This window comes from Daucus carota, chromosome 2 (assembly GCF_001625215.2).
Source record: "Daucus carota subsp. sativus chromosome 2, DH1 v3.0, whole genome shotgun sequence".
Lineage (NCBI taxonomy): Eukaryota > Viridiplantae > Streptophyta > Magnoliopsida > Apiales > Apiaceae > Daucus > Daucus carota.
In genome coordinates, this window is record NC_030382.2 from 42,019,202 (window position 1) to 42,032,762 (window position 13,561).

Here is a 13,561-nt window from a genome sequence, read left to right on the forward strand (position 1 = left end):
GGATCAGTTGATTCTCCAGCTCATTTCAATGCCGACAGAAATTCATCTAAGCTTACAAAAACCAACTGAAAACTGAACAAACAGAGCAATACAAATATGAAGAATTTTACACACCATAATAAGATCAACCTGGCTTATAAGTTATAATTAACAATTAAGCAGTGCTTATATCTGTAAATTTATATAAAGACACTTGCTGCTGCATAAAAGGCTGCTGCTACCAAAGTTGAGATAACTGTAATCTTGATTGGCATCCTTCCTTTATCCCTTCTCAAAACCATAGCTTCATACACTGGCAAACAATTCAACACTCCGAAACCCGCTACAAATACTTGCGCAAGCAATTCTTCCACATTTCCGCTGTTCCAGACATGTATACTTCCATCAAGAAAGGCGAGGAGGTTGATGATCGCTGCTGATGCTATTGGCACAAACATAGGCGAGGGGACTCCAAATTCAAATTTCCCTTGATCGTATCGTTTTTTTTGTTCCTCGTCGAATACTTTGCGTGTCACGTTGAATCCTTGCATTCCAATGTTCAAGTGCTTGGATATGTACTCAGCGAGTCCGAATATATAGGAGGAGACCCCTCTGGCTAGCCACATTCTTTGTTCGTTCCACCACCTCTGCAATGTGCCACCGTGTGTTATGCAGTCGAGGCAATCTTGTGCATAGGCCCCGAGAAACAGGAAAATGTAAAGCCAGCCCCATATATCAGTCACCTACAGTCATAAGTTAAGTTGCGATTTCATGTTTATTAAGAGATCATCGAAAATTATGAAATAACTGGCTTAAGCCTGTAGGTCAGCATACCTTAGGAAATACGGAAACTCTAGCTAGAAGAGCCAGCTGAGGAAGGAAGGCGTAAATGGTGATAGGAATGGAGAGGCTAGACCAGAAGGCGTAGTAGGCGTAGCTATAAGCCATGAGAAAGCCTAATTTCGACACCCCATAAGTTAATGGACAATATTTGCTAATGGTCACGCCCAGGGCACCAACAGACCATCGTTTGTTCTGGTTTAACACGTCTATCAGAGTGATTGGCGTGTCGCCTAAGAAAGCAGGGCGGTCCGGGTGACAAAAAAATGATTTCCACCCATTGCAATGCAACTGATAGCCAGTATAGTAATCCTCAGACAATGATCCGTATCGGACCCCTATCTGCATTGGAAATTTTTTGATGGTATTACAAAATGGTGGGAATAGATAGTGACTAGTGACTTAGTGAGCTTACTTCAGTTCCCCAAGCTGTGTTGTTTTCATAATTGCAGTCGGCTACAAGGTGAGCCAATTGTAGTATAGCCTCGCTTGTTATGGGCTTGTCCGCGATATGATATGGACTCAGATGTTCAATTTCAGGGGTGAAAAATGTGGGAGGACCTCCAAAGAAAGCTCGTCGTTGGAAAAAGGTACCAGAACCACCATAATTGGGGCCGGCAAAACCATCCATACCCATAGGATTACAAATGAACATGCGAATAACTTCTGAACCATATATATCGGCCTTGTTAATCCCATGAAAGCGTTGAGGGAACTGGATGTAACCAAGTTCCGGCTTTATTGAGGCATCAGCTAAGTAGCATAACACGCGATGAGGAGTTGTGGGATCGTTTGAGTACATGTCACAGTCAAGAGTGAGGACCAGAGGTGCATTAGTCATGATTGCAGATACTCGCAGCTTTAAATGACAAAGCACAAGGCAATATCAGCAAGATACGAAGCAGGAAGTACTTAACATAAACGACATTATAGAAACTTATTATTCTTAAGAAGACGGGTGTTGGCCCCAAATGTCACTATTTAGCAGCAAAATGCCGGAATTGTCATTTTTTGAAAAAAATGGCCTCAACTGTCACTTTAAAACGCAATTTTGTGTTGTGTTTACAAAAATACAACTTAAAGTCGTGCTTTCAGCTGAGAACGCAAATTGAAGTCGTGTTTTCAGCTGAAAAATCAAAACCAAAACGCAACTTCAAGTCGTGTCTTGAAGTGACAGTTGGGACTATTTTTTCAGAAAATGACATTGAGGTCCATTCTCGAGAAGACCTACCAAGGCATTAAGAGCACCAGCTTTATAATGATGCGGGAACAACGAATTCTTCTCTCGCGAGACGTATATAAGATTCGGCATACAATTCCCCGAAACGTCTTTGTCTTTGCAGCTCTCTAAAAAGACCTGCGTATTTTCATGAAAAACACAGTAAACAGAACAGAGTCAGAGTCATTTGCAAGTTAACTACGACATACGAAAAAAAATGTCTGAACCTGGATTAAGGTAGGATGGTTTCTTGGAGTAAATTCATTAGACCATTTGTCGAAAATTCTGCGCTCTTGTTCACTAAAAATGTACTCATCACTCACTTTACCTCTCTTTAACTGATATTCTACCCTTGTCTTCATGATTTCATACATCACCTGTAACAGATCAATTCTAATCAGTTGACGTGCATGATTGCAGAGAAACAACCACAAAGGCCGAAAGGGTTTGAATACCTTAATCTCCTCAGTCTCGGAGCATTGAAGATGATTTGAACTAAGATACACCTCAGGACACCTTTCCATGATATTCTTTTTCCTACAAAAGGGCAGCCAGACCTTCGCAAATTTTGCTGCCTCCATGAGAGCAAACAGAGTGAACTGAGATCCTCCATCATCGGACACATACACCGACATCTTCTCCATAGGATAATCATAAGCCATGACTGATAAGGCCGTGTTCACGACGTTTATAGGTGGCTCCTTATAAGGATCTGCAGTGCATATAAAAATATCCAAGGGCGGAAAATCTCTACGAATCAAGGATTTTTCAAGATTTTCAGGGAACACTTGACGAATTATAGGCCTCATGCGAAAAGACTGCACTGTACTCCACATGAATCCTAGAATGATATCTGCGATGAACAGACAAATGGAGAGTGCATTGGGGGAGTGGAGCAATGCAAGTGCATGGTGATATAGTAAAGCAAAAATGGCTAAAGTGTAAGTTATAGCAAAGACGCGATTATAAAGAACATGGGGATGATATTGAGATGTGTGAAGAAGATCCCTGCTGGTTGCACCAGCAGTGCTCGTCTCCATTTTTTTGTGCCAGCCTTTAAAATGAAAGAAACATGGTTTTATAGGCGAAGGAACAAAGGACAGAGTTTGATCAAGCCGAGTTGGTTAGCAGCTTAGATTTGTAATCTGGTTCTGTCGTGCTGAATCTGAAGCTCAATTTTAACAAATTCGATAATAAAAATATAAAACAATAGCGTGTAGAAATATTATTGCTTTTCATCTCTAATCATGATGTGCAAAAATTTAAAGAAAACAATTATTTGTGATTACACCTTAATCGATTTATATATATAAGCTAACAATTGCCGGAAAATAAATTCATTTGATATTATAACTTTTATTTTATACAATTTAGAAATTCAACTTCCAAAATTGGTCACCGAAAAGAGTAACTCAAACTAACTTCTGGCTTTAAGTCAGTTTCTGGCTTATTTCTGACTTTAAGCTGACTTCTGACTTATTACACAAATAGACATTTTTCAGTTTAAAGCCATGATGGCTTAAAGCCCGCCCATGCAAACAGGCTCTAAATAGCATACACACGCATATTTATTTTAAGAAAATAAACTGCAGAGGTGGAAAAGTACGTTTCGCATTTCTATCATTAGAATCCTACTGGGATTGGACATATCCAGTTCTAGTTGGCCGGCAACTGCTTTGGAATTCAAGTTAGACATACATCTATATCAGAGATTTAAAATAGCAAATTGAATAACAAATTTTAATATTAATTATGGGTGATGGATATTCGATTAAAACTTCAATAAACTAAATGCCGATGATCATCCATCGAAAATTTGGTCGATTTACTCCCGAATACATTACGTCTAAGTTCACATTTGTTGATCAATCGTGCTAGGTGTTGGAGACTTGCCCCCACGAGCTCATTGTGTGTGCGCCTCACCGAGTATAGGCTTATCCGATGAATTAGATATGCTGATGAAGATATAGGGCCTGTTTGTTTTGTTTGTCAGAAGCAGTTTCTGCTTTTCTTGACCCGTTTGTGCAAAGAAGTAGAATCACTTTTAAAAAGCTGAGAATCCTAACTTCTCTCTCATAGTTTTTGTTTCTTTTCCAAACACTTTATTCAATTATTTACTTCTCACTTCTGCTCCACTTCTCTGGTTTAAGTAGAAATCACTTCTTTTAAATTTACCCAAACGGCCCCATAATCGAATAAGGGTGTCCCGGTCCCGGATACTAAGAATATGTTTGTATGGGTTAAAAGACAGTGTTTTAAATCATTTTCGATTTTAAAATGAAAAATATATATTTGCGTAGTGTTAGAAATTAATTTAAAATCAATATACGTGTATGTGGCACCTTTCACATCGCTTCATTCTATTTTTCTAATTTTCTGGAATTTTTAGATGAAAAATATCAAAAATTAGAACTACCTTTTTTTAGTTTCGGGTATATTAAAAGCAAGGTTTGGAATCTATTTTGTTTCAAATTATTTATGGAATATAGTTGCTTGAAAGTTTTAATCTGATTTTGTTTCAGATTATTTAATTATGGAAAAGACAAATTATTTATAGAATACAGTAGCTTAAAAGTTTTAATCTAATTTTGTTTCAGATTATTTAATTATAGGAAAGAGTAGAACACAAGTGTCTCTGCACCTATAAATACCCCTATAGATTGTAGAGTTTTGGATCATCTAAACACAACCTCCTCTCTCTCAGTACCACAAACCTACCTCTCTCTATGATAGTTCTCTTGCTAGATTTTTAAAGGAGAAGGGCGTGTAGGTGGCGCCTCTCATATCGCTACTCCGTTCTATTTTTCTAATTTTATGGAATTTTTGGATGAAAAATATCCAAAATTAGAACTAGCTTTTTTAGTTTCGGGTATATTAGAAGCAAGTTTCAGAATCTAATTTTGTTTCAAATTATTTATGGAATATAGTAGCTTGAAAGTTTTAATATGATTTTGTGTCAGATTATTTGATTATGGGAAATAGCAGCACACAAGCCTCTCCGCACCTATAAATACCTCTATAGATTGTAGAGTTTTGGATATCTAAACACAACATCCTCTCTCTCAATACCACAAACCTACCTCTCTTTGTTGATAGTTCTCTTACACGATTTCTAACTCGGAGGTGCCGTTCCTTGCAACGATAAGTGAAGGTTGTTTATACAGTATTAAAAAAATAAAGGTTGTTGCAAGAAAAGGTAGTTATAGACCGCTATTGGAGTCAACAAATCCAAACACGGGAAAAGAATATAGTCTTGACATGATATTGATGGTTGATATCAATATATTAACTATTAGTGATGTATATATGTTTGTTGGTTATTTTTTTATAATATTTGTTTTGTTCATCGGACATGTTTGTTGTTGTTAATTTTTATATGATCTACTTTGTCTACAGGAAAAAATTATTCATGCATTATCTGTTTGCTCCGTTCAAGCAACTTTTAAGTAAAGGTTGTTTATACAGTATTAATAAATAAAGGTCGTTACTTACTTATAGACCGCTATCTCATAGATTTAAGTTAGATGTTTTTGTGCACAATCAATCCAAAAAAATTGGAGGAAGGTGACAATGTAAGAACATGATTACTTTTAAAAAAAATTAAATAAAATTAAGATTTGTCATGCTTTAAATTGTTAATCACGTGTATAAATTTATTTTCATTTTTTCACCATGAATTATAGTCCAATTTTGCAATTTTATATATTAGTATTGGTATTACATCAAAATTTTTATAATATAAATTTATTTTATCCTACAAATATTAATTTTGAAACATTAATATAATTTTTATAGACAGCCACAAAATTATTTTATTCTACAAATATTAATATTGAATCATTAATATAATTTTTATAGGCCGTCGCAACGCGCGACTTCTAAACTAGTTAGATATAAATTAGAAACTAAAATGTTGGAGCATTTTAAATGATATCGACTAAAATGTTCTTTTTTGAAGTGATGATATTGGATTATAAATATTGATGCAAACTTTATAAACTGAAATTAGCAGGTTTGATGTATCTGTACATGTAAAAAATGACTCTAAAAAGTTAGGGAACAGTATCTATCAATGGCTAGAGGAGACTAAACAATAAATCTCTGAATAGAAAGTTCTACGTGATTTTATCTATAATACAAAAATCGAATATATTTGCTTTATGTTTCACATCAAGAAAAAGGAAGATCAACCAAGCCGAGATGAACCTTTTTATATTATAACTAGCTAGCCATATCAGTATCGATATGTTTGATTACGAATATATTACAATTTTAATTTTGATCTAGATGTTCACTTATCAATTCCCAGGTTCCACGCGTTTGGAAACAAGTAGTGAAAATTTTGATTGGTAATTTTCAGAACATGTTAAATTGAGCACAAAACACATAGGAAGAAGCCGTTGATGCAAAGAAAGAAAGTAAAATATCCTTCTATTGAAGCTAATTTTGGTCACATATTAAATTTTAAATTTTAATATTAAATATAGAAAATTGATAAATAAATTCCATATTTTACTATTCTAGCTTTAATTTTACCTTTTATATATATTTCATCCATATCATAGGTGAAAATATAATTTGAAATGAAGACAAGATAGAACTGAAGCTTAAATGATAAAATTTCTGTACAGAAAAGAACGGAGGAAAGACGGTGCATTTTATTACTAATATAGAGTGCTGTAGAAAGCAGAAATCAGATTTAATCAGTGAAGTCAGGAAACAAAGATTAATCGAAGATTAACTGAACTGATGGAATCAGATTGATCGGAGATTAATCGAAGATTTAATCTATTCGGTGACTTTCACTACGGGGATTAATCGTGATTAATCATCCACTTTTAGAACTGAACTTTATTATTATTATTTGACAGATTTAGAACCGAATTAAGGATAGGGCCATAGGGCCACTTGTAACCAAAATAAAAAACAAGTGCTTGTGTAACTTTTCTACCCCTGAATCTAACCTTATTATAACAGCTCACCTGCACATGAACATGAAAATCACAATGGCTTGTTTGGGAACATAAATTTCATTAGAAATTTTGGAATTGATCAAATAACTTGTTTAAGAATTTGAATTTGTATTTCATTTGAAATCTAGATATTCAAAAACAAGTATAAATCTGATAATTTGAAATGATAACTCAAATCATGTTATTTGAAAACTTATTTATAATCCCCTAATATACTTTAGGTGGACAGGGACCTAACAACACAATTAGAAATTGGGGATTTTCAAGACCGGAATTGAGAATTCAAATCAATTTGCTGGGTTGATTCATCAATTTAGTTCATAAGAGCCCAAAAAGGTTTGTTCTATAAATATTCCACAGCCCAAAATGGGGCTCTTAAACCTTTCAATTTTCTCCTCTCCGGTGTGTTTAATACAGATTGAAGGCGTCCTACAAAATAAACCACGAATGACGAGTGTTTTATGAATACTCACAATATATTTGATAATGACAATCATACCCTATTTACAGAGCATTGGTAAGAGTATAGTAATGATTTTTGCTTCAAACAAGGCAGAGCAGGTACTACAGTCTGGTCCAAAAAGAAAAACAGATCCAGGAGTCTGATGATGATTTTAGTTTTTAACAGAAACAAACCAATCCAGGCAAGGGTGATGAATGATGACGCTGAAAATGAGCTAACCACCACCCACAAGCTATGTTAATCTGACTCTTCTATTTAGGGTACGTAGGTTGCCGTACCCGACACTTATTTCGTGTCGGATCCTTTGACTAAAATTTGGACACTTTGATCAATTTAAAAATCAAATAAGAGTCAAACTTACAATTCAAAAGAAATATGTGAAGAAAAAAGAAGCAGCAAAAATAAGATTAAAGTACTGAAGACACCTAATTTACAAAATCCCCTTCAAAATCATGTCTAATTTGAGTTTTATTGTTACTTTTTGTTAAGACGTCTAAATTACGACACTTGTTTATTAGTATACTTTGATGTGTCCCCGTACCCGTGTCCAAAAATTGGACAATGTCTCCGTGTCCTCAATTCTCAAAGTTCCTAAGTCCGACGCTCGGATATGTGTCAGTGTCCGACACTCCATACCCGAGTCCGAGTAACCACAAGTGAGAAGGGAATGGGAATGGATGTTCATTCCGAGAAGAGGAATGCCTTATAAGCTAATCCAGCTACCCAGAATACTATTATGTCATTAATAAGCTAAATTGGGTACCCAAAATTATTATGTCGTACCCAGAAACCTCCTCCCTATCAAGCACATCACAAGAAATCAAAACCAGCAATTTCTTTCACCGACTTTACTGACAAGGGGCCGGTGCCCCATCCCTGAGCATTATGCTCGTTACTTGAATAGTCAGAGCTAATTGTATTCACAGTATGCAAGTAAAAACTAAAAGAGAGATGGTAGAAAAATTGAAATACAACCGGTTGCCTACGAAAATCAAATGTGTATATACATCGTTACATAACCAATAACAAACTACCATCTCACGTTTACCAGAAACACCCTTATATACAAAGATAGAAACTCTAACCTCACTAACGTCCCTAAAACAGTAGCCTTTCCTGATCTAAACTTGGTTAATCTATCGAGCTCGATCAGTGAACTGCCAATTAGCATCATACAGCTTTTACTCACCTGTTTCTTTGTAGGAAAGTTGGGCTAATCTTACTGGACTGCCCTTGACGGGGAACTTCATATTAGCCACTGGTATTTATCTCTTATGGAGCAATCTTCAAGCATACTGATACACTGCAAATTAAATAAACCTTTCCCCCAACCCCTTTTGGGAGAGGAGGGAAGAGCCTAGACTAGAGAGAACAGACAACAAAGAAAACAACTCAAAATGGAAAGCAAGACCTAAAATTTAGGTTACATTGCACTGTCCAAGCTAAAACCTGATACTTCATGATCAGTGGAAGATATAGGCAACTTCATTCCCACCCTCATTTTCTTCACGTCTTGACTCGAGCAGATGAGAATTCTTTTAACCATGTCGCAGAATTCCCTATATAAAGAACGAGTTAATTTGAAGTTAAAATATTAGTAGATAATACATGTAGGCTGATTGCTCAGTGAGAATACTTACTGCCATGGATCGTCGCCCATAAGCATCATATCCCCCTCATCATCTGTAAAGACAATTTCCCATTGATCCCGAGGATAAAGTTGACCCTTGATGTCAAACATCTCCTCCAATTCACTTATTAGTTCATCATATCCCCTTAGGACAGATAAATCCACTGCACGTCCCACTGCTATTCCTTGCATTTGGACCTTCACAAGGCAGATACTATTACAACTTCTAAACTTGTGGAAAGCAATAGAACTTTAATATAGTCTGATGTTATAATATAAGTGTCATATTTTATTATTACCTTAGTGTGACTTCTGGTAGAGCAATTCTGCTTGCTTTGCACTTCCTTCGGTGATACTTGCAACCCTTGATGTTTCATTTTAGAATCCTTCGAGAGTTCAGATTTTTCTTCGGAATCACCACCATCAGCAGCTTTGATGAACACGTTCACTGGTGTCAAGGGGGTGACTTTCTTTGCTGCATCTGTTGAACTTTTTAAATCAAAGCCAAATAACCTGCATGTAGTGACAGCATCAGACTTCTTCTCTTCAACCGGGAGAGGTAACTGTTCATTGTATTGATACGTTGGATTCTGGTTTGTAAAGCTACGTTGAACAGACCATGCAGAGGCACTTTTGCTATCTTCATTTTCATCAGAGATCTTACTCCAAGGAGCTCTGACATGGGAACTTTCAGTAGTGAGATTTGAATATTTTGCTGATTGCATGGGCTGTCTATAAACATTACTATCCGTCCTCTGGCCTTCAAGAGAAACATTTAATTGGCTTGAATCGTGGGAAGGGTTCCAGGCAGCAGATACTGCTGTAGAAGTCGGTTCTACAACACCAGTAGTACAAGAATCATGAACAATTGAATCGAGAATTATAGAAATAGACCTCTTGGGATTAGATTGTATAACAGGAACAGTGGTCTTACCAAGAGCAGAAATTTCACTTGGTGGTCTTGGCCGTTTATTCTTCACTGGGGCAGTTTGACTAAGGCTAGGAGGCACAGAAGCAACAAAAGGTTCGATCTCCCAAGGAGAAACCCTTTCTGGTCTTGCAATTGATGCAGGTTCGTCCCATTGAACCTAACATATACGAATGAAGGTTTTAAAACCTGTTTTTTCTTCTTCTTAAAAATTTAAAAATTTAAAAGAGAAAATATGCAAACCTTCAACGATCTCCACTTAGAACATTTCCATTGTGAGGAAACGTCTTCAACTCCAACAATCGTGCCAGTAAATCTGACCAACAAATATGTCATTTCCATTGCATTATAAAACGTAAAGCACGGAACTTGAGGACAAATTTAATACCTTCTTTCAGGAGATTCTTCTCCCTCAAACCGCATCTTAAATCTAACCCCAACCGTATATCCATTTTTCACAGCTTCCAGATATTTGTTTAAACCAATGATGAACTGACTAGTCCTACAAGATATTCCAAAAGAAGTAAATCAAGTAGTGGCTAATGTAATGACTAATGAATCAAAGTTTTGTAGTCATAAACATTATATATAGTCCTAACAGGAGACTGTTATGTCATACCTTGGCTTGTAGAAAACAACAAAGAGAGTCTGAGTCGCCACAGCATGAGATGCAGTGGCAAGCACTCCGAGGTGCATACTCTGACTTGAAATTACTGAGGAAGGCATGGAGCTCTGTTGTTGTGCATGACGGCGAACACCCACTCGCAATTCTTTATTCTCTCCCCTGCCATTTATTTGATTTGATTAAAATGGTATATAATAAATTTCATTACTATATTCAAATATATGTTTGGCATCATAAACTTATAAATTTTATGAAGGGTACTAGGAAATACCTAAGAAATACAAATGAATCCCCAGCAACTAATCTCTTAGAAGTAACGAAAGTACTCCATCCTGTTGTAAGCAAATGCCTTCGCGGTTGGCCTGGTGTTTTGTATACCGATTCAGCCATTGAAGTAATATCTTACTTATATATATACAACAGATATAACACTACACTATAATCACAAAACATAAAATTATAAAAGCAAATCGGACCTCTAAATATATGTTTAAATCTCCATTCAGTTCCATGAAGATCCTTGGCAACCAGCTCCTGTGTAGGAGTTGCCTGGGTCATGTCCTGATGACAATAATTAAATCAAACATACCCGTTAACAATAGTAAGTGAACAGTATTATGGAATGAGATTCAACTAAAAAAGGAATGCGAAAACTGCCAGAAAAGTCAATTTTAATACCAGAGGAGGAAGGCACTCGTTTGCGTGTTTGCGCAGTACCGAAAAGCCGCCATGGGTGCTTGTGTCTGAGGCTGTCAAGACCTTGCAGAAAGAGTGCACTGCTGTCCTTGGAGGCTCAGGATGGCAAGAATCAGGACTGATTGGCTCATTTTGCTGCAAAGACTAAACATAACTACCGTTCAGCTTTGACTGATAAGTAAACTCATGACATCCATTCACAAGGCAATTTCAATTGTCCTCACAAAAACTAAATCATAGGAGTCTAGTTTTTACATCAGATTCCATCAACAAAGAAACTAAAAATTAAAACTGATTTGCAAAATTTGCTGGAAAAAATGTACATATGGGACTAATTATTGATCAGCTGTGATAAACTGCTGATATACTTTAAATAAAGCAGCTTCGGAGTAGTATTTATGTTCTTATCAGATTCAGGCAACGAAGTAACTGAATATCAGATTCGATCTGCTCTGCTTGCTAAAAAGCATATACTTGAATAAAAATTAACCTTGCACACAATATGAGAAAATACTGACATGCTTTGAATAAGGCCAGTTTCACTTATTAAGAATAAGAAAAAAGAGTTTGTATATTCCAAATTCTTACTCTAGGTTCAGGCAACAAAGTTATCTGCGCATAAACCTCATCCGTTTCTTGCTCAGCCTACAAAACATAACCAGTATATGATTTTGGCTTAATTATGCATAATTGTGAATTCACAAAATAGAAAAACTTACAGACTAAAAAAACAGCATAATACTGATATCATACCTTAAGCTGAACATGAACAACTCTACAAAGGATCTTGTTGGGAAGTTCGAAAAGCGGAATACTCTGATTCAGTTCTTGATTAGTTGATGCCTCTAACTACAAGTCAACACATAGTAAATCAACAAAAACAACCTCAATATTAATCAAATTAACACATAAAACCTCAACCCTTACCATAAAAATCAAAACTTCACAAAAACAAAACAACCAAAAACAGAAAGATCTGAACTTTACAACTCACTTGTTCCATGTGTCCCTGTGGAAAATAATAAACCCTTTCTCCATTTCTTGGAATATCCACTAATGGACCAGCACATGCCTTCCATAACTCTGTATACATATCCTCCATTCCACCATTATTACCTGCAATAAACACCACAAAAACATAACAAAAACACACACATAAAACACAAACATATATACATAACTAAAAGATGGATTTGGTGATAACCCATTTGAGCTAACCTTGAGATAAGAGATGGGGCTGAGAGATACAGCCAAGATTAGCCATGAACGATTAAATCAAGACCCAGAAGTTGTAAAGATCCAAGCTTTAAAAAACCCAAATCAAGATGAAAGCATTCAGTTTTGTAGTGAGTAATAAAGAGGAAGAGGCAATAAGTATAGCAGTTAAAAAGCAGTCAGAAGCTGTTACAACACTGCTATCTCTCTCTCTCTCTCTCTGTATGTAATGTAAGTATAGTTTCTCACACTAGAATGCAAGGGAAATGAGAAAACGCCGTTACAAAACCCTTAAGACAAGTAAATATACACACCTGCTCTGCTCTCTTATGGGGTATCTTGGGTTTTTAGCTTTATGCGAGTTAAAGAAAAGCATCATTAATAAACTAATCTAATTACCTTTTAACTTAATCTAATCTTAACATTATTCGAATCTTTTGGAAAGTAGAAACTCCTTTGATTTTCATTTATTTTTTAACCCTCGAAAATAAATTACATTCACTTGAGAAAATCACTAAGATATCATTTTTAAATTTTGGTCTCGACAATAAACATGTTTATAATGTGATGACCTCGATTTACACGTAATTTTATATGTTATGATCTGTTTATTCTAATTTAAAACTTTTAATGAAATTTATTCATGACATAAATCATTTTTTCCTAGTTCTAGATCAAATTCAGTTAATTGACATGTCATTTTAAACATATTAAAATATAATTTTTTGTTTAAATAATATTTTCATTTTTCTTAACATAATTGAATAGTACAAATAGTCAGGTGCTTATTTTCTGTTGTTTCAGTAAATTATAGAGTAAGATTATAAGTGATATTAGTAAAAAAATATTCAAATTTATTAAGAGACTAATTTAATTAACGGTTTGTCTAGTGTGTGTCCATGAACACATGCTAAACGTGGAAATTTTTGCATTTGGATCATTTTGATTGATGTGGTTGGTGTATATACAGAGGATCCATCATTATTAAGACGT

General features: G+C 35.4%; 2 protein-coding genes across 4 annotated transcripts; both read right to left on the reverse strand.

The window, feature by feature from the left end:
• Positions 1 to 67: 67 nt before the first annotated feature.
• LOC108208302 (cellulose synthase-like protein G2) lies at positions 68 to 3,168 on the reverse strand. Its single transcript, XM_017378819.2, has 6 exons — positions 2,494 to 3,168; positions 2,266 to 2,415; positions 2,051 to 2,176; positions 1,235 to 1,678; positions 814 to 1,161; positions 68 to 722 (listed from the first exon to the last, which is right to left on the reverse strand). Exons 1-6 carry the CDS (start codon positions 3,076 to 3,078, stop codon positions 180 to 182), a joined length of 2,196 nt encoding a protein of 731 aa, XP_017234308.1. The 5' UTR covers positions 3,079 to 3,168; the 3' UTR covers positions 68 to 179.
• A 5,258-nt stretch (positions 3,169 to 8,426) lies between these two features.
• Positions 8,427 to 12,895, reverse strand: LOC108209342 (auxin response factor 9). 3 transcript variants are annotated; one of them, XM_017380191.2, is made up of 15 exons: positions 12,572 to 12,766; positions 12,348 to 12,469; positions 12,107 to 12,202; positions 11,942 to 11,998; positions 11,336 to 11,497; positions 11,134 to 11,218; positions 10,929 to 11,019; positions 10,652 to 10,816; positions 10,421 to 10,534; positions 10,276 to 10,348; positions 10,039 to 10,192; positions 9,723 to 9,939; positions 9,404 to 9,617; positions 9,115 to 9,302; positions 8,427 to 9,033 (listed from the first exon to the last, which is right to left on the reverse strand). In XM_017380191.2, the coding sequence occupies exons 1-15, from the start codon at positions 12,615 to 12,617 to the stop codon at positions 8,898 to 8,900; spliced, it is 1,920 nt and encodes a 639-aa protein (XP_017235680.1). In that variant the 5' UTR covers positions 12,618 to 12,766; the 3' UTR covers positions 8,427 to 8,897. The 3 variants fall into 3 exon arrangements, with proteins under 3 accessions (XP_017235680.1, XP_017235678.1, XP_017235679.1); XM_017380189.2 differs by having other exon boundaries at positions 9,404 to 9,939; positions 12,572 to 12,895; XM_017380190.2 differs by having other exon boundaries at positions 9,404 to 9,939; positions 11,336 to 11,488.
• Between the last annotated feature and the right edge of the window lie 666 nt (positions 12,896 to 13,561).